This window comes from Oryzias latipes, chromosome 3, assembly GCF_002234675.1.
Source record: "Oryzias latipes chromosome 3, ASM223467v1".
Lineage (NCBI taxonomy): Eukaryota > Metazoa > Chordata > Actinopteri > Beloniformes > Adrianichthyidae > Oryzias > Oryzias latipes.
Genome location: NC_019861.2, coordinates 18694594 through 18722159, shown reverse-complemented (window position 1 = coordinate 18722159; position 27566 = coordinate 18694594). Strand labels below are relative to the sequence as shown.

The window sequence follows — 27566 nt, the reverse complement described above, 5'->3', positions numbered from 1 at the left end:
GCACAAGGGTTAAAAAAAAATCTAGGGGAATTAAAGGCTAGAGTCAGCCAAATTTACCAGATGTATCTAACATGTTATTCATGTCAGAAAAGCAATGAAAACCTGAGTGTGGCATGAAAAGAAAGGTATTTCTTCTGTATTTCCCTTCTTACATGCAAATTTTTACTTAAACACAGAGCTTTCCACCACAACAATTTTTATCATATTGTAAAAGAGCTATAACTAGATATTTTAGACATTGATAATTCAGGAGGCTTTCAGCGACAGCAGACATCCACAGTTGCTGCTTGCAGAAAATTGAAATTGTATAAATTTCCATATGATTACCACTGTGCTGTTTCACTAAGAACCTAGTTGATCTAAGAGCAAAACAGGCTGTTTTCAGAAGCATATTTGCTGCTGTATTGTTAGAGCCATCTATTTTTCTCATCTTTGCTTTGCAGCTCAACAAAGAGAATGGGAAATTGCAAACCAACGCACATAAATTATGAAGAAAACACTGTGGTGCTACTTCTTTTCATAACTCTGCTTGAAGTTCTGCTGTTGTAAGTTGAAATGAGCTACCTGTGAGACACCATTGAGACTATTGGCACAGTTGGTGACCTGACAATTTTTTTAAAAAGTGTTACACTTTGCATGTCAACTTGAAGCGAAAAGTCTGCCTGTAGCAAAACAAGAAAAACAAAACAGAATTCTAAACAAACAACAACTTTTAAATGATTTTTTTTCTTTATGGTTTTATATAATTGTACATCAGTGTTCCTAGTTAGTTTCAGCCTGTGCATCAATGTCTTCTTTTATTTAAAAAAAATCACTAAATTAATTGTAGACACATTTTCGGCTTTACAAATAAATAAGGAGCAACTTAGATAAAGCACTTTCCTTACGTAAAATGAAATCACTTTTTATTCTGGCATCTTAGTATGTTGCAATAAAGAGAAACTCAAAGAAATAATAACAAAAAATTAAACATTGATTGCAGCATTACATTAAATTAAAGATAGAAAGTGTAAGGCAAAATGTTAAAACAGGACGGGTGAGACTTAGTTTACAAAACTATTTGCAGTAAACCACATAACTGATATTTTACTATATATTAATTTGAACGCCACTGAACAGGTGGAATCGATGCCTTTTATGCTTTGTAATGATGACATTATCAGTCATGTATTGCTACCAACACATGTCAGACAAAGAATTATAGAGAGAAAAAAACAACTGGCTATTTACTTGCAAAAATGTCCCTGATGAATGGGTTTGTTTATAGTGAACCACTTTTAAATATATTGGAAATAAAGATGTCTTATTAAACTTTAACATATAATTATTATGGTGGAAGAAATGTAATTTCTAACAACAAAAGAAGGGGTCAAAGGGTATTGGTCCCCAGGGATGCGGTTGCCCCTAGTAACCAAGCCTAACTCTTGACTGTAGGGAATTGGTTAAGGCGGGGCTAAGCTTATTGTGTATGCTGGCTGGGCTGTAACACAGAGGAAGGGAAAGGGAAGGTGGAGTCACAGAGGTGAATGCTGTGTTGCAGTGACTGGGGGAAGGGAGAAGTGAGGAGAAGCATGAAGAAGGTGGGCAGGGGAAAACTCTCCTTCAACAAATGTGGCATTTCTGTGTACTTCATCTCTCATCCAGGTAAGACGGGGAAGCAAAACACAGAAGATTTAAACAGGGGTGCATGCTGGGAAGATTAAAAAAACAGCTTTTATTCAATGTTAAATAATGAGAATCTTGTGTTGTTTAAATATTAATGATATTCAGTGATCAATAATCTTGTGTTGGAGTTATGTCTGTGGCAGACTAACGAGTTTATTACTGGTGATGGAAAAATACAACGACAGTAAAATAACAACCTAAAGAAAGGCAGCAACGAGGTCCCTCTGGGAGTAGTTGTGGATAGCAACTGAATGACACAAGTGGGAGATGACTAAATAGATGACAATCCATAGAGCTGGCACAACAATACACCGTTCAGATGTTATAGGACAGCTACAACAGCAATGATAAAACTGTATCCTGGAAATCCATGCTGTTACCTGTGTAGTAAAGGATTTATTTGTTTTATAAAAGCCACCTGACTGTTTTCTCTTAAGTTTGTGTGGTGAGTGCACATAATTTAACATTTTTGGACTGAATTGGTCCTTTTTTTCTCTCTTTCATCTATTTCAGAGGAAGATCTGAAGGTTTTTGCAAGAGCAACTACATTTATCTTCCTCACTTCAAGGGACAATTTTAAAAAAAAACAAGCTAAGAAAAAAGATACCATAAGAGGAAAGAGAAATTATTCATCCTTCTTGAGAAGCAGATTCTTTGCACATTTGCAGTTGATGTGTCCTAAGTGTTCTTAAATCAAAGTATGAGCATGTTTTAGTAATCTGCATAAGGTTATCATAGAGGCATATCCCATTGATGTCTATGTATATACTTATGTCAGAAAGTAAACTTTTCACCATCATTAAACTTTGGCACAGACTGATTGCAAAAATGTATTATAAATGTTTTGCAATATTCTCTATTTATGACAACTCTGGGGGTGGGGAGGTGAGGGGTTAAAATCTGCATTTTCTTTTATTTTATCGAAGTTGCTATTTGTGCATTATAGGACGTGTTTTTTTAATTTGGTATGTGGGTGGTCCCATGTGTGAACTTAACAAACTCAGTCTGCAAATAACCATAATGCCAATGAAAATTATACATTTTTCTGAAATGTATTGAATCAAATAAGCTGCCAACAAAAACTAATGCAAATTTGAGAATATCCCTAACACTGTGTCATTTATTAAATGTACCTTTAACTGAAATGTTAGCTGATTTTTTTTTTGGCTAAGAAGAAGTCCTTGATAAATCTGCAAAAGGGCTTCTGGTTTGTAAAAACGATTTGTGACCAAGGTCAATGGGTTGTAACACTGTGATAAAGTAGTTTTCCTATTTAGATTTATTATTGTTGAATAAAAATATATGTGGGTGTGTTAATCCAAGCATCTTTCTTTGTTGTTACTCTGAATCTGTGCCCTTTGTCTTCCTCTGTCCCACAGCATAAAGGAACCAACAATGCAAGCCTTGTAAGCTGCCAATTATGGCTCAAAGGAAAAGGCCGGGGAGTTGTGGGGGAAGCAGCATGGCCACTCAAGGTCCAGCTTCCTGTCCTACACCTCGTCATGCAGAGTCATGTGATCTAAAAGCCCTCCCTGCAAGACAACGCCCTCTCCACTACCACAAAGAGTCATGTGACCTGAAAGCTCCCGCTCATTCCTGTAAGGCACAATATTCCTCTCTGAAGCCCCAGGAAGGGGATCACAGTTCCTCTCAAAAAGATGCAGAGGTGGAAGGAAAGCAGTACAGCAACAACGATGCTGACATTGAACTGAAGAATCAGCATCCAGAAACCCCGCCCTTGCCCGAACATAACCATGAAGATCATGACGAGGCCGACTTCCATGGGGGCGCTGATAGTCTTGATGATGACTCCAGCTCTGACTACATCAACAACTCCTCAGACGATGAGGAAGACTATGATGATGGTGAGTTTGACGTCAGTTTTCAAGGGTTCAGTCACACAGTTCTGCTGAAAAGTGTTGGCTAAAAAAATACACAGTGATGATAGCCACTTTCATTTAAATGCAACAAATCCTAAAAAAAAGCAATTGTTTATGATTGTTAAACTCTTTAGGACTGGCAGAGGAGGATGAGGGTGTGACCTATTACATCCGCTACTGTCCAGAGGACGACAGTTACCTAGAGGGAATGGATTGCAGCAGCCAGGGAGAATGCAAGGGTGGCTGTGCCATGCAGCAAAGCAGATCCCACCCCGATGAATGCCAGGAGGCTGTGGAAGAGTGGGGTGAGGAGCAGGAGGAGGCTGACGGCGAGGTTAGAGAAGAAGAGGAGTGGGCGGAAGATGAGGAAGGAGAAGGGGCTGTCAGGGATGAATGGAGAGAAGAGCACGGGGAGGTGACAGAAGGGTGGAGAGACAGAGATGAGGAGGTGCAAGAGGAGTGGAGGGAGGAGAGCCAGGTCAGGCATGAGCAGTGGGTGGGGCGAGAGAGACAAAGGGTGGAGGAGTGGTGTGAGGAGGAGGGGGAGGTTCGCTGTGAGGTGGTGAAACAAGACCCAGATGAACAGATATATAACGGACGGCCAGAACCCATCCTGGACCATCACCACCACCATCGCTATCACCACCAGCCTGACATGCAAGACACCTTACACACCTGTGGAGGTGACAAAGAGGAGGAGCAAGATGCAGAAAGTGAAGAGTACAACCCAAATGAGGAAGAGGACGACGAGGATGGTGAAGAGGAGGAGCGACATGGTCGAGCATACACTGGAGACTACTATGTCCCTGAAGACAATGGCAACTCAGTGGTGGTTTCTTCATATAGTGGCCGTAAAGTCTTAGTGGTCGAAGGGGAAACGGGGGAAGAGGCTGAGGAAGACATTGATCAAATAGTTGCTGAAGTAAAAATGAGTATGAGCATGGGGAGCTTAAGCAGCGGCACTGACCAAAGTCCAGAGGAGTTGGCCCAGGACCCAGCCCCAAGCGTCTACTCTCACTCTAAGCCTGAGGCAGCCCCTTATCCACCTCCTCATCACCGCCATGACAGTCGGCCCAAGTCCCTGAACCTTCCGTCCATGCACCACAACAACCCTGACCTCCAGAGGGGTATCAAGGCACATCTGCGCTCCCCTGAAGACAGACAGAGATGGGCTCAAGAGCAGGTAAAGTTGTTTGATCTTAGAATTGTTGCAAATTTCCGGGAAAGGTTTTACTGTAAGAGATGTGTTACATCATTGTTTCATAGTGCTATCTATTAAAACTAGCATGGTAGGCTAATGAAACAATGATTTCATAAGTGGTTGCATGGTGGTGCAGTGGCCCAAACTAAGTCCTTTCCATGGGGAGTTTGCATGTTCTTCCAGTGCATGCATACTCCAGGTTGAAAAACATTCTTCACAGGTGAATTGGTGAGTCTAAAACTGTCACATGAGTGTGCATGGCTGTATGCCTCTGTGTGACTACATGATGGATTGGCACACTGTCCAGCATGTACCTCGCCTTTGTCCATTAGTGGCTGGGTAGGCTTCAAGAACCACATGACCCCAATCAGGTATAGACAGGTTTAGAAAGTGGATGAACTGGATTTCCTTGTTGTCTCTTGTTTTTAAGAAGATCCACTGTGTAAAGAAAGGCTGTAGTGTACTAAAAATGTATCTAGGGTAAATTGTTTCTATTTATTTATTTTTGCCATTTCATGGCATCTGATATTTTAACAGTCACCAACTTGTGGTTATGGTCATTGTATAAGTTTAACCAATAGCTAGACCTAAGTATAGTGATTACTTAATTATGCAAATGTTATTTTTGGAATGAATTAGCTCATGCTTATAAGAAGCTTTAAAACAACAGGTTTCTTTTCATAGTCCAAAATTGCACTAATCATTTTAAATTGGTGTAGGTGGGATGGAGTGAATGTCACCGTGTTTCAGTTTTTCTGATATTATAGCTGTCGAAGGCTCCAGCAAACAGTGTGGCCCTAAAAATAATGAAGCTTTAATGGCTGAACAGAAGGGACTTTTTTTCTTTATTAGTTTTTAAAAACCTTCCAACTTTTAGTATATTGCATTTTTTGTAACTATTTCATTTTAATTCTGAGCTTTTTCATGTCTAAGATGCAGAGGGAGTTAGTGAAATTACTTTGTATGGGGCACTCAGTTAATGCAAAAATCTGTTGCTTTTCAAAAGATTTTAAATGATAAATGGCATGTACTTTTATAGAGCTTTTCTACCTCTAAAAGCTCACTGTCACAAGCCCCATTCACCCATACACACACACACATATTCACAGACTTATGACGGTGCCTCTCCCATGCAAGGCGCCAACCTCTAACCAGCAGGAGCAGTGAGGGGTTTAGTGTCTTGCCCAAGGACACTTTGACACATGGGCAAACAAGGCGGGCCACCTTCAATCTTGCGATCAGAGGTTGACCACTCTACTCTGCACCACAGCAAAAATGGCAGGGATTTTTTAAACTGTGTTATAGTCACAGGTTTGCATGTGAAAGCAAAAAGTACATAAAAAAACAGACAAACCCAAAAATGTTGTTTTTTGTGTCAATTTAAAGAAGCAACATTCCTTTATTCCTCTTTTTCTTTGTAAATATTGCAGTCAGACACGCTGTTTTGTCTTTATTCAGAAAGTGTTAATTCATTATTAGTATTTAGAACTAAATCTATTCCCATTGTAAAATTAAAAGTCAACATATTAGCCATGCTGCTTGAAACAGAGGTAAATCATTTGCAGCCTTTAACAGTATTAGATCACTGTTTCAAGAGACTCCACAAAATAAGGTACAGATGACACGTTTCGGATCATGCCTGAGAAAACTGGAGACTCACAGTTCATTTGTGTTACCTCAGGATTTAACTGCTGCTTCATGGAAACTAGATGAAGGCAAAAAAACTGCACGCACACACATTCTTCACAAGCAGTGTTACCCTGGTACAACCCCCCCCCCCCAACCCCCCACCCCATCTGAATGTCAGATGGTAAAAGAAGAACATCTCATGGGCAGCATCAGATCCACACCTGCTCTGCAGTGTGCGCATGTGCTCATGATTTCACTGCATGTAGCTCGTTTGTAACACAGAACTGGGTCAGGTTATTACCAGATTGCATTGGAAGAATGTGCAGGATACAACAAAGTAGCTGTTAGATGACTCCCAGACGGGCTGATATTATTTTAATCATTTTATCCACTGTAATAAAGTCAGATGTTCTCTACACTCTACCACAGAAGGTTTACAGTGCAGCTGCACTGTAACTCTTAGGTAACATAAGACTATCAAACTAGACCCGACAAGACAACAAGACATGCGTCAAGACATGCTTATGTTTCATGAGTCAGGCATCTATGATAAATTAGAGCTTTTTTAACATGTTGAAACTTTCAAGGTTTGTTTTCATTTTTTTCTCTAAAATTAAAAATGTAAAATAAGAAATAGCAAATATTTTTAATTTTGTTGGATTGCTCTAAATCAAATTTATCTGGTGTTAATTCATAAGAAAATAAACACTTGGATTATAAAAAAATATATTTTCTCTTTTTGCAAATTCTGTACAGTTTTCCTAACTTAACTTTGGATTCTTTCTACAGTAGATTTGTTCTCTACAAAATCACATTTAGCCACCAATTTGATCTCATGCTACATAGTTGTGTATACTTACACTGTTTTACATTGTGTGCTGTTTCATCAAATGTTGCAGAGTCTTTGATTCATATGTTACATTTTATATTGACTATTCAATAACAGATAGCCTCCAAATTCCTGTGAACCCCTCTTGTTCAGATCAAACTCTTCTCTATTTTTGTTCCTATCTTTATTTTTCTTCACCTGCATTTTTGTGTGTTCATCTGCCAGGGCGGCAATGGTGCAGAGCAACCAAGAAAACAGCAGCGATCAGACCTTAATGTTCCTCTGGAGAACAATAATGTGCCAGAGGTAAGATACTTCTGCATATTCTATCACGTCGTCCTCACTGTCCTTTTTTTCTGTTCCTGGGTTGTGTGTCCGTGTGTGTGAGAACACGTGTGATGATCGGAGTAAATGAGCAATTGTGTAATTACAACCACAGCTCATGTCTTGTGCTTACGGCGTGATAGTGCGGTGGTAATTGAGCAGCATGTCTGCTCGTGGTTTTATGAGAGCCATATTTCTCTGAGATGTCAGCGGACGATGATCCACCCACAGCTCATTGTCCTTGAGAGGTGGAGGCTCTCTGACTATGGTGTAAACTGCAAACAAGACTTAGTAGATCCAGCAGGAGTGTGTGTTTTAGCCTCGGGACATCACAAACCCTTTTCCGTCTTTGTATTGTTTTTCTCCACCACCCACTGCAGTGCGAGCGCGAGATATTCTCTCCTTGCACATTTGCTGAACTCAATACATGAAATGTCTGGAGTAGTAGAAGCACAGGAGGGTTGCTGTGTGCATGTTTGACTCAAGGTGTTTCCTGGTTTCTGCAAATATTTGCATCAACTTTACAGATGATTAGTAATCATTGTCTATCATGAGCCAAGAGTCTAATTTTAAAGGAGTTAATTGACTTTAACATATTCTCTTAAATGTGGACATAAACATGGTTTAAATGTGAAAATCCAAATTCTCTAATTTTTCTGTCTTTATTAAAACAAAAATATTCTACTGAATCAACTAAATTCTTAATGCTACATTTATACTGCTCTCAGATTCCGCATTCCAAACTCTAGCGTTCACACGTAGCTAAGCGCATCAGTTAAAGCAGGTCGAACTCTGACCAATCAGGGACTCTGTTTTGGTAGTGACGTATCGATGGCGTCCCTTTTTAGTTCACCGAAATGTCAACTGTTTGAAAATTAATCATGGAGGATGACACCAAGTCTTACATATATAGGAATAGAGTTGTGAAAGAAAAAGTCTGGTGCAATATTTGCAGGATTTGTACTGCTTTGACATTTCGGACCAAGCCTCTGTTGACTGGAGGTGGCAAACATGCGCTAATAAACAGTTGCAAAAAAAAAAAGAACAACAGACCTCTCCCTGCTTGTCCAACGTGAACACCATGGACTAAATGCACTTTAAAAAAAACATCTTTAGTGTGGTTTTAAATGCATGTCCGGTGCATCTGTAGCTTTATTCTAAGGTTTGTTTACAGAAAGGTAGTGTGATATTAAAATATTGTTATGAAACTACTAAATACCCCCAAATTACCCCAAATTGAGTCATTTGTGACAGGAAGCAGTCAGACAATAAAAGACAGATTTTTCAGGATGTGCAGTGGGCCAAAGACTCATTTAAACGCATCTGGCAAGGTTTGACCCAACCCATAACTGATTAAATATTCTTTTAGAATTCAATTTCCTTTTTGCTTCAAATCAATTTACATCTTTTGAATGAGGTTTGCTTGCTGTAAGAATCAGCCCCAACAAAACTCCCGAAAAGGAAAAAGTTACTCATTTCTGTTTGTGTTGTGTCTTCTGTCTGTTTTGCAGCCAACAAAGAAAGTTGCATCTTTCCCCAGCTTTGTGGATGGTAAGTTTGTTTTTCTTTGCAGCTGCATGGTAATAAACAACATGATAATAGTTACCTGGAACATTTACAACTTTCATGATATGCAAACAAATATGTGAAGGGCTTAGGTCAGGGGTCGGCAACCTTTTTTACTCAAAGAGCCATTTGGGACCGCCCCTAATGAAAAGAAAGCACCCAGAGCCACAACCCGTTTTGACATCATTATATATATTATGCATGTATATATTATATCAAGGGTGCTCATTACGTCGATCTTCAAGGACATGAGTGTAGATCGCGGGCCAGAAAAGATAAAAAAAAGTACTTCTTAAAAATCCACCAGCCAATCAAAATCCTCACTGAGAAGTAAGGGACTTGATTGACACGTAGATTGGGCAATCGGACATCGTCTGAAGCATACATCACTGCAAATGCACATTGTGTTCTTAAAAGGATGATACCGCGGTCGCGTTGGGAGGAGCCACCAGCTGAAGTTATGGTCTGATCGCTGCATGGAGCAATGTGTTTATCAATGCATGGTAGAAACTGAGAATGTGGAGAGATCAGGTTTATTATTTTGAAGAGTTCTACTTGGTAATCATGTTTCCATGTTTGAGTTCATAAAATCATCCCAGGGAAAGTCTCTGCTTCAACTCCTGCAGTAAAAGCTGCATCTCAATCTGACGCCGTGTTTGCATCTCTCTGACAGAGTTTGAAGCCAAAGCCCCTCCTCCGCCTCTTTACCTGCTTTTCCTCTCTACCTGTTCACATCCTGAGAACAGCTGAGAGTTGGTTTCCCCGCGCTCCTCAGTGTGTCCTACACAGAGAGCGCAAAATACGATAGTCGGGGCGCTCCAGCGCAGCATAAGGATGAAAGACCCGGATGCAGGTTATAGCTGGGATAGAGCGGGTTAAGCAAATGAATGGAAGAAGGCGGCCCGCTGAAGAAATATTCAATATTGTACACATTTTATTATTAGTCTGAGCTATCTTTTATTTAGAAAAATCTTTTATTTTGCTAAATCAGTCCAGTGCGAAAAAAAACATCAACAAAAGTTATGTTGGGCGGTTTTTGGCTGGGTCTGGTGGTTTTCAGATGACTTTTGGGCTGGAAAACTGTGACTCTATCTGGCACCACTGGCGCGAACTCTCAGTCTGTCATCAGCGAGTTGCTCTCTGCCCCGCAGCACGTCAAGTTCCCGGCAGAAGATCACTCCGGACCGCGTGTGTCCTCCTGCTATCAGCTCTGCAGTTCTCGTCCGATAAATACGAGCTCATTTAGGAAGCTGGTTTTGACGTGGTACGCGCTTCGTACGGAGCCAGCAGATGAACAAGCTAAAATAAAATTTAATTATTATAAAATACTCATTATTTTCCAAAGTCACAGGGAGCCACAACAAAAGGATGAAAGAGCCACATGTGGCTCCGGAGCCATGGGTGGCCGACCCCTGGCTTAGGTGCTGCTTTTTGCTCTGAAGTAGTGTCACAGTATAGATCTAGACAGAAACAGTGGGGTGAAAAATGTATTTTGCTGTCACAGATTTTGCAAGTTGTCTAACTTAAAAAAATGAGAAAGGTCTGTAAAGATCATCACAAAGACACTTCAACTCTAGCCGTAGTCGAATATTAAACAAAAAAAAATCCAGGAAATCACATTGTATGGTTTCAAATGAATTTATTTGAATAATGGTGCAGGAAACATGTATATTAGCATAAACCAACAAACAAGAATGGATTAATGAGAAGAAAAAACTGTTGGAGCAATTATTAGAAAAAGAAATAAAGAGGCCATCTGAATGATCCAGTGGATGATCCAGAGATTTTCATGTGGTCAACCAAAATAGAACTCTTTGGTTTAATCGCCACTTATCGTGTTTTGAGAGAGAACGAAACTCAGTTGCATTTCAAGAACACCATGCCTATTGTGAAGGCTGGGGATGAATGGGGCCATGTATTGTGAAATATTTAGCAAAACCACATTCCATCATGGGAACATGATCATGGTTACCTAGAACACTGATGTGGGATTTTGGTTGGATCTTCCAGCATGGAAATGATCCCAAACACATAACCCAGGCAGCGAAAGAGTGGCTATGTTAAAAAAAAACATTTCAAGCTTCTGGAGTGGTCTAACCAGTATCTGGACCTCAGTCCAATAGAGAATCTGTGCAGGGATTTGAAAGTCCTTTTGACCTAGTGACAGCCCCAAAACACCACAGCTCTTTTTTTTTTTTTTTTTTTTTTTTTTTTTTTTTTTTTTTTTTTTTTTTTAACTTGTCCTGTCCAACAGCTAGGCAAACAGATGAGAGCTGAAGGCCTCTTGTGTTGGACATATTTTATTTTAACAAGAGGGGTTATTCATCTTCAGACAAACCAAAGGTATGTCTGAATAAACCCCTTTTGTAATTGAGGCCAAAATTTATTAATTTCAATCATGTTTGAAAATCTTTGGTGTTGGACCGGACGGAAAAGGAAAGAGGGGAAGAAGAGAGAGGGACGTTAGAGAGAGGGGGGGGTAGGAGGGTGATAATAGGAGGGGAAGGGGGGTAAGACCATGAAGCAGCATAGAGCAGACAGGTTTACTGGTTGTTTATCGTTACGGTACGGTTCAAATGTAGTACAAAAAGGGCGGGGCCTGTTCACACACACTCAAATATTATCAACACACCTGCTAGCCACAAAAATGTCCACATGTCAACATGCACACAAAACAGATAGTGTTCACGAACGCATACCTATGCCTTTAAACCAACTAGTGTGAAATCTTTCATTCATTCAATCATGCAAACTATTAGTGCAAAGGTGAGCTAACACCTGTGCTCAGGTGAGTGTTTATGTTCTTCTAAAATGGATGGTGGAATGTGAAAAGAAGGAGGAGGAGCGCCCAGCCACCCCCACACCCATACCCCCGCCGCAGCAGCAGCGGCAGCCGGAATTCCCCCAACGCCACACGGGAACAGGCAGGGAACAACCGCCCCCCGGGCGACCAAGACCGCCACCCAGGCCAGGGCCAGCCGGACCGCCGCGAGGCCCCCAGAGCCAAAGAGCAGGGAGGCGCAGAGGGAAAGAGAGCGCCGCCCCAGCCCAGCCAGGAAAGCAGCCCCCCGCCGCGCCGGAAGAGCCCAACGCAGGGCCCCACCGGAGAGGGACGCCCACAGCCCCAGACGAGCACCCCACCACCACCCAGGAGTTCCGGGCATCCCCCCGCCCCGACCCCAGGTACGAGCCAGGACCCCCCAAGGGAGACCCGCTCCGCACTCCAGGCAGCCACCCACCCGGCCCACGGTTGGTCCAGGTAGGAGCAAGGCAGGGGCCGCCGCCCCCGCCCAGGAGGGGGGAACCCCGGGGAAAAAAGGGCGGCCCACAAGGGATGTTATAAATATGGCCCGACCAGGCTCGGCCATGTTGGAAGTTTGGCGGGGCCCAGCGCCCAGGGGCAAGGACCAGGACCCACCCCCCAGGGACACGAACACCCCCGGCTCAGGTGTAATATGAACCCCCCCACCGTGCGGAGAGAGCACCGCCGGGCCCAGGGAGCCGGCACCCAAGGGACACGGCCGCCATCGCCAAGGGGCCCGCACCCCCCACCAGGGAAGGGGTAGGGGACAGATGGACCCAGGTCCCACCTTCCTTGTAAAATGTGTGTGCGTGTATGGGTGTTTGAGAGGGTGTTTGTGTGCATGTGTGTGTGTTTATGTTTGAATGTATATATTGAAGGGGGAGGGGTGTGTGTACTAAGGGGGGTGCAGTTAAAATTGGCGAGTAGGGCACTAAGGGGACATCTCCTGATTACTCACAGTGATGTCCCCTCACCCTCCACACCAAGGGGCCCTAAATGTCTAAGGTGCGGTTAAAATTGGCGGGTAGGGTGCCAGGAGGACATCTGCTGCTTGCTTGCAGTGATGTCCAAGCACCCCCCCTACCAAGGACCCTACATGTCTAAGGTGCAAATAAAACCGAAAGAGGGGGGGCCCACTCCATACGGCAACCATAGGAGGGGGGCCACTCCCAAGTAGCCCCCCCCCCAAGGCGCATCGCAGGCTAGACCCCCCACCCCCTCACCCTAATATGAGGTTATATAAGGAAGGGGGTAAGTTGGGGACAGCTGGTAGACTGTCCCCCGGTGGTCAAACAGCCGTCCCCCAGCCCACCCCCAGCAAACGGGCCAGGGCCACCCAGCCCAGGGGCCCACCCCCGGAGGCGCCGACACCCCAGGCCCGGCACCACCCACCCCACACAGAGAGAGAGGAGCCAGAAAGCGTCGCCCCCCCCCGGAGCAAGCCCAGGCCCCCACCCCCAGACGCCGGCCCTAGAAGAGCTCTGGTCAGGCCTCGACGGGACCGAGGAGGCCAACCGGCCGAGGCAACCACTGATTGCCTCAGCGGAGACCCCGACCCGCTAGCCCCCCCGACCCGTACTAATAATGGGCCCCCCCTCCCCCCCAGAACGCCCCCCCCACAGGACAGGGCCAACAAGCCCCCCACCCCACCCCACCCCAGACCCCGCAGCCGAAGCGGGTGACACCCAGAGCGGTGGTCCCGTCCCGTCCCAGAGCCAGGGAAGGGCCGATCCCAGCCCCAGAAAACACACACACAGATGAACAAGCTAAAATAAAATTTAATTATTATAAAATACTCATTATTTTCCAAAGTCACAGGGAGCCACAACAAAAGGATGAAAGAGCCACATGTGGCTCCGGAGCCATGGGTGGCCGACCCCTGGCTTAGGTGCTGCTTTTTGCTCTGAAGTAGTGTCACAGTATAGATCTAGACAGAAACAGTGGGGTGAAAAATGTATTTTGCTGTCACAGATTTTGCAAGTTGTCTAACTTAAAAAAATGAGAAAGGTCTGTAAAGATCATCACAAAGACACTTCAACTCTAGCCGTAGTCGAATATTAAACAAAAAAAAATCCAGGAAATCACATTGTATGGTTTCAAATGAATTTATTTGAATAATGGTGCAGGAAACATGTATATTAGCATAAACCAACAAACAAGAATGGATTAATGAGAAGAAAAAACTGTTGGAGCAATTATTAGAAAAAGAAATAAAGAGGCCATCTGAATGATCCAGTGGATGATCCAGAGATTTTCATGTGGTCAACCAAAATAGAACTCTTTGGTTTAATCGCCACTTATCGTGTTTTGAGAGAGAACGAAACTCAGTTGCATTTCAAGAACACCATGCCTATTGTGAAGGCTGGGGATGAATGGGGCCATGTATTGTGAAATATTTAGCAAAACCACATTCCATCATGGGAACATGATCATGGTTACCTAGAACACTGATGTGGGATTTTGGTTGGATCTTCCAGCATGGAAATGATCCCAAACACATAACCCAGGCAGCGAAAGAGTGGCTATGTTAAAAAAAAACATTTCAAGCTTCTGGAGTGGTCTAACCAGTATCTGGACCTCAGTCCAATAGAGAATCTGTGCAGGGATTTGAAAGTCCTTTTGACCTAGTGACAGCCCCAAAACACCACAGCTCTTGAGCGAATGGACCGAAATAGCAGCTGCAGTGCAAACCCAGTGAAGATCTACAGGGAATGTTTGACCTCCGTCATTGACAACCAGGGTGGCATTACAAAGGATTAAAGTGAAATTTTGTTATTGACTAAATCCTTATTTTCTGTTCCATTACGCATAATGTGATTTCCTGGGTTCTTTTTTTTCAACACTCTGCTTATTACAGTTGAGGAACTTAACTGACCTCCCATCTTTTTAAGTTGGATGATTTGAAGAATCAATGATTGCCAATTAATCTTTTTGCTTTTTTTTTTAGTTGCTTGGGATCATAGTGTGTCCCTCCCAGCTTCATCCTGTTAGTCAAGCACATCAACATTTCAGGTCTAAATGCTTCTTGTCTTTCCTTGTTTCTTGCTTGTTTATCGCCACCTGCTCAGTCCCGGGACCATGTGAACCCGAAGACCTGATTGATGGAATTATTTTTGCTGCAAACTACCTGGGCTCCACACAGCTGCTTTCTGAGAGGAATCCTTCCAAGAACATACGCATGATGCAGGCTCAGGAGGCCGTCAGCAGGGTCAAGGTACGACTCTCATCCATCAACTGATTCACACATGCAAACACAATCCTGAAGATATGCACAATTAAATCCATTTGCAGGAAACTAAAGAAAATAGGTTTTTTTTCTCTGTACAAGAGAATCAAAAACTGTTAAATTAACTTAAAAACCGTACTTGAACATTTTTCTAAGTTTGTTTTTCAGGTTCTCAGCTGTTTTCTTCTTTTGTCCTTAATATTTTCCCTATGCTATAAGGAAGTCATACTAGTGTGAGAAATTTCCTTTTTCAGATTTCACATTTAAACATTTAAAATGATCAACTGGATTTTTGTAACTTGAAAAGATTTTATTAAATCTGATTATATAAAATGTATCTAAACTAATGTCTTATTCTCATAGTAAGAGATTATACCATTGCTGCCACGTAGCGATGGTATAACCAAAGTATGGACATTTTGGAGGTAGGTAGCAGTCAGGTTATGATTTCTCAGTGTTTGAAAATCAATTTGAGTTGATGGATAAAGAAAATTCCTTCATAAACAGCAAGTTGAGAGCCTCCTACCTTTTTGAACTTTTTTAGCGCTGTCCTGTGGAGAAAGAGAATTCTTGATGACAGCAGTTCTCCTCTTTCAAGCTTCTCACCTTGTCCTATAATCATACACTGTAAAAAAAGAAAAAGAAACATTTTGGAATTAGGCTGGAATGTTGTCTCTTTTTGCATTTTATAAATGAAGATGTGTTTATCGCCAAAGATGTGTAAAAATGAATTATGCCTTTGCAAGGTGTGCTTTACTCCTTTATTTTAGTTTCACAAAGGATGTACTTGAGAAGAAATGTTTTGAGTCTAGAGACAGACATTATAGTCATATTCAGACAGAAAGTGGTTAAGAAGGCTGCTAAAGAACTTAGCCAGATTAACCTGAAGGGTTTCTCTATCACAGCTGGCTGGATAATGAAGCAGCTGGCATGCAAACCTTGTATTTCCCTTGCTAATACTCCCTACTCTTACCTGCTTAGAGGGAGTTTATTGCGAAAGCATTTCTGTAGAGCTTCAAAATGTTTCCACCACAGTTACTTTGTTAAAAAGAAAAATCACCTTTAAATTTATTTTTTTTTTTTATTAAAAGATTTGAAATCTTCAAGAACAGGCTTCTGGTGTTGGGGATTTTCAGGTAACTTGTGTGATCAAAGGGAGCTTTGTTGTGATGTGATGACAGAATTGAACCTTAATGTTTAGCTGCACAGTTGTTACCCAGACACAAGTCCCTTTTATCTCCCTCTCTTGTACACTCCAGTATTAAGGAATGTCTGAATAATGAATGCAGTGGTATACTTTTAGAAAGACACACAGTGTGACATTAGTAGTAAGTGAGGATACAGATGAATTTTGTTTGGATGCAGTTTTAAATGTTAGCTTGATTTCCATGATAAAGCTCAGGATGTATGACATTACAAAACTCAAATAACTGTGTAGTAGTATTATATACCATAAATAAACATGTTTTGGGTCATATTGCATCTCATTCCTGATGCCAAAATTGATGCTAAAGGTTTATATTCTCTTTATATGCTCCTGACTCACCATGAATTGTGAAATGAAGTACTCAGAAATCGCAATTGTAAGCTTACGTTTCTTTATCCTCCATTATTAGAAAAATACCAGAAGAACAACACCAAAAACACATTTTCCATCGGAGTAGGTGAAATTTGGTAGCCTTTGGATTTGCCGATGTGGAAGTAGCCGTGGGTCTTTTCACAATATGATAACTTTCACTAAAGAATTACTGTAATGCCGTTGAGGCTTTATTGTATAAATATTGCTAAAAATCTACATTCTTCCTATTGCACCTTTAAAGTAAAATATGAGAATCTTAAATCTCTGAAAAATGTATGTTAACCATCAAATTGAGGGATTTTAAAATGTTTGAACTAAACAATCAAATGTAACTCGTTCAGATGGATGTACTCCGGCGGTTCTGCCAAAACAGAGGAAGAATAACTTTATGTCTTAACTATTGATATTTTAGCAGTGACACGCTGATAGGCTGCACTACACTATACGGTCTCTTTGTTACGAGAAAGCTCACCTACAAGTACGAGCCTTGTTCAGTACACACATTTGAGACATAAAAGTGGAAAATACAGGGGGTTGTGTTTAACAACAACAAAAAGAAACCACAGTAGATTTTTATGGTAAATGGTAAATGGCGTATACTTATATAGCGCCTTTCTTCCTACAAGGACAAAGCGCTTTACAGTCACAGACCCATTCACCCAGTCACACACACATTCACACACACATTCACACACTGGCGGCGGCTCCGCTGCCAAACACAGGCGCCCGCCTACCACCAGAGGCAAGGTGGGGTTCAGTGTCTTGCCCGAGGACACTTCGACTCATGGGCGTGCAAAGCGGGAATCGAACCTGCAATATTACGATCATGGGTCGACCGCCCTACCCCTTCACCACGGCCGCCCCTAAATAAAGTTGTTCGTATTCTGTTTATTTTGTTTAATACTGTTTGTATTTCATTAATGGTAAAAATGTAAAAGTTAAGGGTTTGTTGCACACACTGATGAGATGTGCTCTCTGATTGTCAAATCATAGTTGAAATGTTGGTCCCTTCTTCTCCCGGGGGGTATTCCAGAAAGCATGTTTAAACTACCCTGACTTTCACCCTGAACTCTGGCTGAAGTCCGTCTGAACTTGCTCACTTTGGGTATGTCTGTTCCAAAAGACCGGAGGTGAGTTGGCGTAATTACGCTCGACTAGGTAACCCTGGGTTGATGTACGTGCACAGCAAGTACATAAAGATATTCTCAAAGGATCGCCGATATCCCGAGTCACCATGGAAACACGTGGAGAACAAAAGAGAGCGCTATACTCCAATGAGACGGAGTCGGAGATAATTACGGTGCATAAAGATAATACGCCCATCAAAAATGTAATGCGGCTGCATCAGCAAAAAAAAGAGTTTCTGCTTGGACAAAAATAACAGACAAAGCAAATGCATGAGTTTTTGATTTTATTTTCAATTACATTGTGATGTACATATATATACAACTTTATAAAACTTAAATGAATTAATTCAATTGGTAACAAGTAATAGAGTTAAATTTATTCAACCTAATTTCTTATGTCTATCCAACTCAATAGTTGTTTATACAACTCAAATTTACATATTTATCTAACTAAATGTCATATTACTCCCATTCAATTTATTAATTTATTGGACTTCTTGAACTGTCATAATTTTAAGTTAGAGCCTGCAGATTTTCTCATTTTTACGAAATTAAAATAAATGATACAGTGTGGGTTTGCAATACATACCTTGCATTTAATTTATCATAACTCACTGGAACTTCAGTTCATATTCCAGACATTTGCACTAGGGGTGCTAAATAAACTCATCATCCTCTTCCTCCCTCTCACTCATGGTGCAGAAAGAATTAAACATAGCAGGGTAAAATAACTCAGCAAAACACAGTAAAGCTACAACTAAACATTTAGATAAAAACCTACACTTGTACCCAAATCCGTCCAGACAGGCAAAGGGAATGGTATCCCACAATTCCTTTGCGCTGCCGATCTAACAGCAGCACCAAAGTTACATCTACTTAATTGAATTAATTTGAATGAAAGTAAAACAAATGTCTGATAACTACGTGTTATTTTTAATTTGACTGAACTAAAAAAAAAAATGATTTATCTTAACTGAAGCAAATAATTAAGTTAGATCAATGTAAAAAAGTTTATCTTTCCAACATCCATACATGGTCTTATCACCCTCTCATGGTGGAAAAAGTATTATCTGAGCTTCTTAATCCACTAAATCATCTTCAAATGGACACGCCACGCTGCTTCACCTCTCTAAAAACAAACTAACCTTCAACTAAACCTGCTCCAGACCAGGTTATGTTCAGAGCATGAGTTGCTATGGCAACTAAGCATACCCTGAAACATACCTCAATTTTTGGAACCGAAAGCTGAGGTTATCAACTACCTTAGCCTCAGACTTACCGTGGTAACTCTCATAACATGCTTTTTGGAATACCCCTGGTGGCGTCTGCCTTGGTAATATTTTCTTTTTTTTAATTATTGGTACACTTCTTTACAGCTGGCTGTTTTCTTGAACAGACAGAAAGCGCTGGTGGTTGTTCTTTTTCCAGAGGCTGTCATGCATAACCAATTGGGTCTGTGCCAAACTGTGCATTAGTATATTTCTAAAAAAAACATCTGTCATATCTGCCTTATTGTTATTATTTATCCGAAATATGCATACAACACATTAACTCATTTTAATATAGGTTATTTAGAAATTTAGCTCGCTAGTTTACTATCATCTGACCTTGACTTATGAGTTAGCTTCTTTTGATTTGAAATTGAGCAAACACACGTTTGCCAGGTAAATGGTGTCAACGCTATAGTTTATTAATGCTCATCTGTTTGGCATGACATTCACTGTGATTGATGTAAAATGTATGAAGCTTCATCCCCACCCTGACATTCACTGCTTCCTGGCATCCTCCCTCCACACTCTTCTCAGTCGAGCAGCAGCAGATGTTTCACTCTACATGTCTGTTTTGTGTGCAGGATGATGAAACTTGACAAAATGGAAAACACTCTTTCCTCTTGGCTGTTTGCAATACGGCAGAGACACAAAACAGAAAAATCCGGTTTTGATTTTGTAAATCAGCATGCAGTTAATTCAGTAAGTGATCTATGTGTGTGTTTGTAAGAGAGACCCATGGATTAAATGGAGGTATTACAGTTCGTTGGTTCTTTTTTGAAGTTTAACTAAAAGCTGTCTTTCTCAAAAAGTGTAACTGAAATACTAGCATGTGTAATCTGAAACCTCTTTCATTCTAACAAACTTTGTTCTCCACACCATTAATCTTCACATTGTTTTTCTTTGTTTGTTTTTTTTGTTTGTTTTTTATATATCTAAAATCAAGCAAAAAAAATGCTCTATATCTGATCCATTGATTGTCTATGAGAACTGAACAGAGTGACCCCGCCCCTATCGCGTTCCAAACAGGAAGTACCTACTGGTCCCAAGAAGCAATCCCATAGACTTCTATTGAGAAATGAACATGGTATTACTCTGTCATAATATTTACAAAAAAACCATTCTTGCTATGCTACCTTTTTTAATGTTCTTGCTTTATTGTGTTTTTTTTTCTGTATTGTAAGTTATTGAAGTTATAAACTGGCCAATCAGATGCCTCAAAAAAGCATGAGGTCTCACATCAAATTTTTGAAACATTTGATTGACAGATTCTGTCAAGCCGGCGTTCAAGTGGTGGGGGTGTGGACCTCCAACAAGCTCACTCCTGATTGACTTAGTGGTTGCCATGGAAACTTTGACTCAGACCAATCATTGCTTACTGACATCATCTGGTTCCAACATGGCAGCAACTGTATTGCAAAAGAAAATGCAGACTAAATTTATTTCATTGCGTTGGAGCTGGAAGTAAGCCATTTTCTATGGGTGACGTCACACTCAAAGAGTCCCGTTCTCATACTCAGTCAATGATCTAACCCTTAGGAAGGATTCACCATCTTCCAGGTACTTGCAGCTACAGGCAGTTTTAGTAAAAACTTAACCACAAGCCTAACTTTTCAAATGAGAAAATGACTAATAGTTACCAGTTCAGTGACAGCAACTCTCTGGGTGAAGAAATATCCTCTTTTTAGGTAACGCCCCTTCATTTGAGTGTTTTCTTTCTTCTCTTCTGAGTGTTGTGTTATGATAATTTTTTTGCTAAGGTATTCTGAACTCCAATTTTTGTCTTTGTTGTTGTCTTTTTACAATCATTCAATTTTAGTAGAGACCTTCAGATCTTTTAGTTTGCGTTTGTTGTGGTTTTGTGATGAAGAAGAGCATCCTCATCAGGATGGACCCAGTAAAGCTGTAAAGGGAGCTAATGCTGGAGTTTAGTATTCACTTTTCATTTTAATTTGTTCTTCTTAACAGTGCCACTAACAATGTTCTTTTAAAACACACAAAGGCTTCATCATCTCTCCTATGGGATCCCGTAAAACTCTGTCCTGGAGCCCTTTGTCTTTGCAAGCATGCCTTATGTTTTCAGTTTCAATAATCCAACAGCATAGTTTGTTTTTTAATGCAGATGATGTGTGAATGAACTTGTTGTTATTGAAACGTTACCCTATAACTTCAATATAAATCTCAAAAGTTAGCATGTTTGATGAAGGAATGGCATATTGAGCTAGAATTTTTAAGACAAATAAACATTAATCGTAGTAGCTGGTCAGATTATCAAACAGTTTCATCAGAGCTATGATAATATTATACATTACACCATTGGACACACGGGCGTGTCAGACACAATGTTTTCACACTAAAGTGTTAACTTAGCGGCTGCTTTTGGGTTTTCTTTGCTTTTTGGTATTTTTACTAATTGATCTTAATCTTGTGTCTAAATTCTAGTAAGTGGTGTGAATACAAAACTGAACCTCTAATGACCCCCTAACATTCTACTTATTGACTTCTTCCATGAAGCATATTTACAGTCTTTTCATTCCTGTAGGCCTTTGATTACATAAGGAGAAGCAATTATTAGCCTCTGTAATTGATGTTTTCATTGGATCAGATTATCCTTGTTGCTGTGCAAGCTACCTCCTAAACACACACACACAAAAAAAAAAACCTGAAGAGCACAGCGCTCAAACACACTTCCTATGTTTTTTTGTCATCCTCCCTGTTTGTTAGATTGCTGGGTTTTGGGCTTTGTTGTCTTACCCCCTTTTTATTTACCTTCTTTATGTCCTCCTCCTCTCCCTCCTGTTTTTTGTGCTCCTGTATCTGCTGACTTTGTCCCGTCCCAACGCCTGCCTTCCTGCCTACCTACCAGAGAGTACAGAAGGCTGCCAAAATCAAGAAAAAGGCGGTGTGTAACCTCGGGTCATGCTCCTTCCACTCTCACTTTTTCATTTTCATCGCATTTTTGCCTGTCCGTGTGTCCTCTGTTACCTCCTCTCCCATCTGTGTGTCTCGGACTTCAAAGTGGTGTCACAGATTTCAACATTTGTTTCTGTCTTTGAAAAAAAAACGTTCATGTCGACACACAAAAACATTAATATGTTCATTTTAAATGGGAAGTATGATCCAATGTGGAATTCCAGTTTTTGTCAGAGAATTAAACCTTTTTGATAAAATTATTTCAAAAGGATTTAGACTCCAAGCTACCAAACCTATACATACCTTACTCGAAGACCAATTACAGCCAAATGTTTGAAGTAAAGTCTTAAAAACCCTTGTTGTCCTCAGATGACAGAGGCTGTCATGAGGATTTAGCTCTATGTGTTCTTATTGCCTACAGACCCTGTTAATTGATGGGTTTGTGGGATGAAGAAATGAATTATAATTATCTGTTATTATTACAAAACAAAACCTTGATTTTTAAAAGCTATATTTAAATGAATAAAATAAAAAATAAAGCTGAAGTTCATTTCTAAAAGGCATTTATCATACAATGTTATTTTGTAAGCTGGGATGGTGTTATTGATCAAACTCAACTTTTACCAAAACCTACGACTAGGTATGATTTACACTTATAGTGTTTGTCTGCAGAAGAGCCTGTTCAGGGAAATAGTGGTTTAGAGTGCGGAAAATGATGGGCTTTTAAGAGCCTCTGAGACAGTTTAGTTCAAGCATTTCTTTAAAAGACCTTTTTTTAACTTCTCTACTTACGGCCAAGTGGCTTCCAAACTGATGTAACAGCTAAAATACATGATTCTCTCTCGATATGGACTTTTTGCTTTAGGGACATTTTTCCGCTACTCCAACTAACCCAAAGCTGATGATTTTCATAAAAAAGCTCTGCAATTTGGGTTTCCATAAAAGCCTGCTTGGAGCTCACAGCAAAATAAAAATGACAGCATCTGAGGATTTGTCATTTAGAGGATTTCAGTCGGTCATGGAACTTAATTCCAATTGTTAAATTTGTGAATTAATTTTTGTTTTCCTTTTTAAATTTGACTTTTAGTTAATTTATTAATAACTAAAACTGAAGTATTAATAACTTAAATTGAAATAATCACAGACTCATTTGTTTACAGAAAAAAAATATGCTCATATTTGTTTGTGACTATTAAAATGTTACAAAATATTTTGTATGTAAATATTTATTTTCTTTTTTGTTAAGTACTTATGGTTTCTACCATAAAAAAACGTATAACTACTTTTTTAGACACATCAAGAGCTTGCCTTATCTTAAATTTGCTGCAAATTTTTTGAAATCAGGACCATGCAAATAGTTGTCCACTGGAGAAGTCGCAGATTGACAGAAAGTTTAATTGCAAAAAAATAAACATATTTACAATGGAATCCATAGGAAGGACTGTGTATGACTACAACCATCAAAGCTTGTCCGGTTATTTAATCAGCTGGTTTCATATGTTTTTCCTTTCTCTGACAGTTGATTATAAATTCACATTGTTACCCTGAGCATGCTAAAATTACAAAGGAAAAACAAAAAACAAGGTACAAGAATAAATCCACAACTTAAAAGTAGTTCAGTTAAAATCCAAATCTTTCCCACAGCTTTTCATTTCATTTATTATGGTATTGTTACTTTGGATGTTCAAGTGTCCTAATTAAACTAAAGCAAATATATTTTTATCAGTCTGTATATCATAGAGATTACAGGGAAGTGTGCACAAGCTTACTCTGCTCTCACTGATGTAACAACCAGCTGGTTAAGGTTTAGAGTTAAGCTGTTTTGTATTTCTATGCCAGCTTGCAATCCTCGTGCCAAGAGAGCTGAAGTGAATTACCACAACGCCAAAAGCTCCCTTTTCTGTCATTTCCACCTCACCTTTACACTCAACCACTCCTACATCAGGGAAACATTTTACCAGCTGGACGGACAGCTTAGCACTAGTGGATTTTTCCGTATTTGCTGCATTTAACACCAACATCGTTCAAATATTTGTTTTCATTTTGATGAATCCCTTTGTTTCCCTTCAGAATGCTGATGGAGACACTCAAACTCTGACTGAGGTCGATCTGTTCATCTCCACCCAGAGGATAAAAGTCCTCAATGCAGACACACAAGTAAGTGCTTTGTGTCTATGTCCAACATCTCGTCCCTCAGGTGATAATAAAAGCAAGTCAAGAAACAAACTGACTTGAAGACCAGGCACATTAGAAGGGTTATATAATGACTGATCAGACCATTGACACAAATGGAAAGGAACCAAAAGACCCTAAATAAAACACTGTCTTAAATAAACATTTAAATTATTAACTTGACAAAAATTATGATTACTATAAATAAATTAACTGCTAAGTTAAGTAGTTCCATAGTTCAATAGCATCTCCAAATTATCAACCTCGGTTCCCCCTCTTCTTCTGATGCTATATTCACATGTGATGCACAATCAAGAACCCATGCCTTTGGACCACAAAGGGCTGAGAGTGGAGGAAGGAACAAGGAAGTTAAACTCCTCAGACAACTGATAGGAATTAAAATTAAAATAATACAAAAGTTACTAAATGTACGTACTATATGAAGTTGACTTTGATGTGCTGATTAAACTGAATAAAACTAGTTGCCTGTGTATCTTTTGCCCAGTTACTATGGCTGTAACTGAAAATACCAAAATTTGATACGAATGTGGTAGAGTGCAGAATTCAGTCTTTACTGTGTGGCAGTGGAGATTGCTATCACTGCCCAAAGCTGTTCAAATATGTGGACACCTCTGCCTTGTGTGTGTAACACATGTATAAACAAACTTAATGTGTTTTTGATAAATTCACTTTTTTGAATTTAAAAACTTTGTCAAAGAGTTTTTCAACCTCTTTAAAGCAAACTTTGAGTGGGCAGAAGCACCTCAGACATGATGAATGTGGCTCTTTTCTCTCTGCAGAAGTTAAATCTTTATGTGATGGAAGATCCATTTTCAACATTTTTGCCCTGTTCATGCTTTGGCCATTTGAGTGGAGTGTCAGAATGTACCAGTGTGAGTGTGGGCAGCCACCCGGCTGAAAATAACACACTGCAATGCAGTGTCTGTCTTCCTCCTTTTTCCATCTGGTTGTTACTGGTTCTGACACATCTGATATAGAAAATTACAAGTAAAAAGCCCTACTTCTGTGGCCAGAATCCTAATCCAGCCTGAATACGGCTTGTTGAGTGAGTTAAATTGAAGATAACTGCGAAAGAAAAGAACCAAAAAGTATTCAGTGTAGGTCATAAAACCACCACAGAGCGAAAAAGAACTAAATGCAAGTTATTACTAAAATAAAAAGGTAGGACTCAAAATCATTACAAATTGAAAAGTCTACATAAATTAAGAATATTTTACAAATATGAATACATTATTCCAGTCAACGGGCACTTCTGACTTTTTTCTGCAGCTGCTCAATATCATCAGATGAGCAGGATTGACTCTTGATGTGTGTAAACGGGAGTTTGGGGGCCTGTGATCAGATTAGACAGCTGTGTTGAATGCAATCAAAGGGAGACCTTCTTTTCTCTCCTGTTATAATGCATTTAACTCACTCCCTGTACTCAGTGGATGATGAAGCTGTGTCAAAAAGCAAACAAATATGCTGCAGACCAGCTCGTCATGAAAAATAGGATAATTGGCAGTCATGTTTTCTGATCTCCTCAGTTACAGCATGTCATTGTGATGATTTTGGCCTCTAACAGAAACTCAAAAATATTGTGTTCTGATTTTTTGTTGTTGAGTCAATGATTATGAAGCTTTTTTAGTGAGCATGAAACATTTTAAAGATCTGTAAATCAGACAACATGTAAACGTTTTTAAAATCTGTCTCTTCCTGTTGTTTTGTGTTTGTGTAATTTAACAATATGTATTTCAAATGTGCTGCTTCCTCCTGACCAGAACTCTATTAAAACAAGAGTTTTAATATCAATAGGACTTTCCCAGTTGAATAAATCTAAAAGAATAAAATGGGTCCGAGAATCGAACCTTGGGGTACTCTAAATAGTATGGAAATAACATAGTTCCCCCCTTCAGGATGAAATCTGACCCAACTTTGAACTCTTATTAATAATCTCACCCACTTTCACTATTAAACAAGTTATTGTGAGGTACAACTAGATTTATTACTTCCCAGGAAGTACTGTAATTGTTGGAACACCATCATTGAACTATGGAGGATTTCTTTCATGTTTTGGTTCTGACAGGAAACAATGATGGACAATGCACTTCGCACAATCTCCTACATCGCCGATATTGGGAACATCGTGGTTCTGATGGCAAGACGCCGAATGCCTCGAACGGCTTCGCAGGACTGCATCGAAACTACCCCTGGAGCACCTGAGGCAAAGAAGCAGTACAAGATGATCTGCCATGTGTTTGAGTCAGAGGATGTAAGTGACAAAGATACATTTTTACATTTAAATTGAGCTGCATGTATGTTAGGGATAGAATCACAGTACAATCAAGTTTTGAGATATTTAATTATGATTATTCTGATTATTACGACTTTAGCCAAAATCCAAAAAAACCTGTGTCATTTCCATAGATCAGCTGTTGTTCATTAGAATTTCACCTCTAAGTTGTGGGCGGGATTGTTGCCACTTAGCAACACCACTCCCCCGTCCCTGCCCCTTTGCCAAGGTTTCAGAGCAGGGAACTTGTGGTCCAGCCGGCGTATTTTCTTCATCAAAAATGAGCAGAATTTCAAACTCTGTTTTTCCTGATTCACGATTTGAATAAAGAAATACTTAGAAATTTGATTTTAAGCTTAATTTTCTTTATAAATGTCCTCCCTCTTCAGAAAAATGCCACAAAAACATGTTAAGAACAATAGAAAACATGGTTTTAATGGAGTGGGTCTTTAAAAATGAGAAAAAGCTCTCGTATATACAATGGCTCAATTTTTAATCCTTCCTTTTATTTAACTTAAAGACATTCTTTTAATTTTGATAAGTTCTTCATCTTTCTTCACATTCGTGTTGTATTTACTAAGTGGCCCCTCTAGAATTGTCTTTCCGCTTTTTACAAATCGTTGGAACAGCCCACTGATGTGCCATGATGCAAATTGGCTGGACACTTTTCATTTTTATTTTCTTATTTATTTATTTTAACTCTGTGGAGCCGCTGCTTGCTTTGCTGAGGCAGATACGGAAAGACTTGGCAACGACAACAATGTAACTCAGAAGAGCCAGCAGCTCATTTCTTGTGCCAAATGCTATGAAGGCTGGGATCCAATCTGTCCCCTCTTCATCTTCTGTTGCTGCCAGGGCTTAAAGGCCGGCCGGAGTTTTAATGGAACCATTCAGCTGCTCATGTGTCAACTTCTAATCCATTTTTGTTATTTTGAAGTCTCGCTGCATGCATTGAGTGTTTCTGTCTTCAGACTTTTTATTGTGCAGTCCTAATTAACGATTGCTTTGCCATTTTTTCCCTATTTCTGGAGCAGGTGTTGAAAATTAGAAAGTTACTTTAGAAAAACAGAAAATTTGCTTAATTTGATTTT

At 40.1% G+C, this 27566-nt stretch overlaps 1 protein-coding gene across 4 annotated transcripts in view; it reads left to right on the top strand.

Annotated features, from left to right (window-relative positions):
* Positions 1 to 27566, top strand: part of apba2 (amyloid beta precursor protein binding family A member 2) — a 53471-nt gene that overhangs the window by 19993 nt on the left and 5912 nt on the right. For 2 of the 4 annotated variants that reach the window (XM_011489564.3, XM_020713649.2), the window contains exons 2-9: positions 3045 to 3530; positions 3680 to 4728; positions 7430 to 7510; positions 9040 to 9079; positions 14966 to 15111; positions 21964 to 21999; positions 24081 to 24167; positions 26269 to 26454. In XM_011489564.3, the coding sequence (XP_011487866.1) occupies positions 3086 to 3530; positions 3680 to 4728; positions 7430 to 7510; positions 9040 to 9079; positions 14966 to 15111; positions 21964 to 21999; positions 24081 to 24167; positions 26269 to 26454 (2070 nt within the window). In that variant the 5' untranslated portion in view covers positions 3045 to 3085. Of the gene's footprint in view, positions 1 to 1540; positions 1645 to 3044; positions 3531 to 3679; positions 4729 to 7429; positions 7511 to 9039; positions 9080 to 14965; positions 15112 to 21963; positions 22000 to 24080; positions 24168 to 26268; positions 26455 to 27566 lie in introns of all 4 variants that reach the window. The other 2 variants (XM_011489571.3, XM_020713654.2) reach the window with 2 other exon arrangements.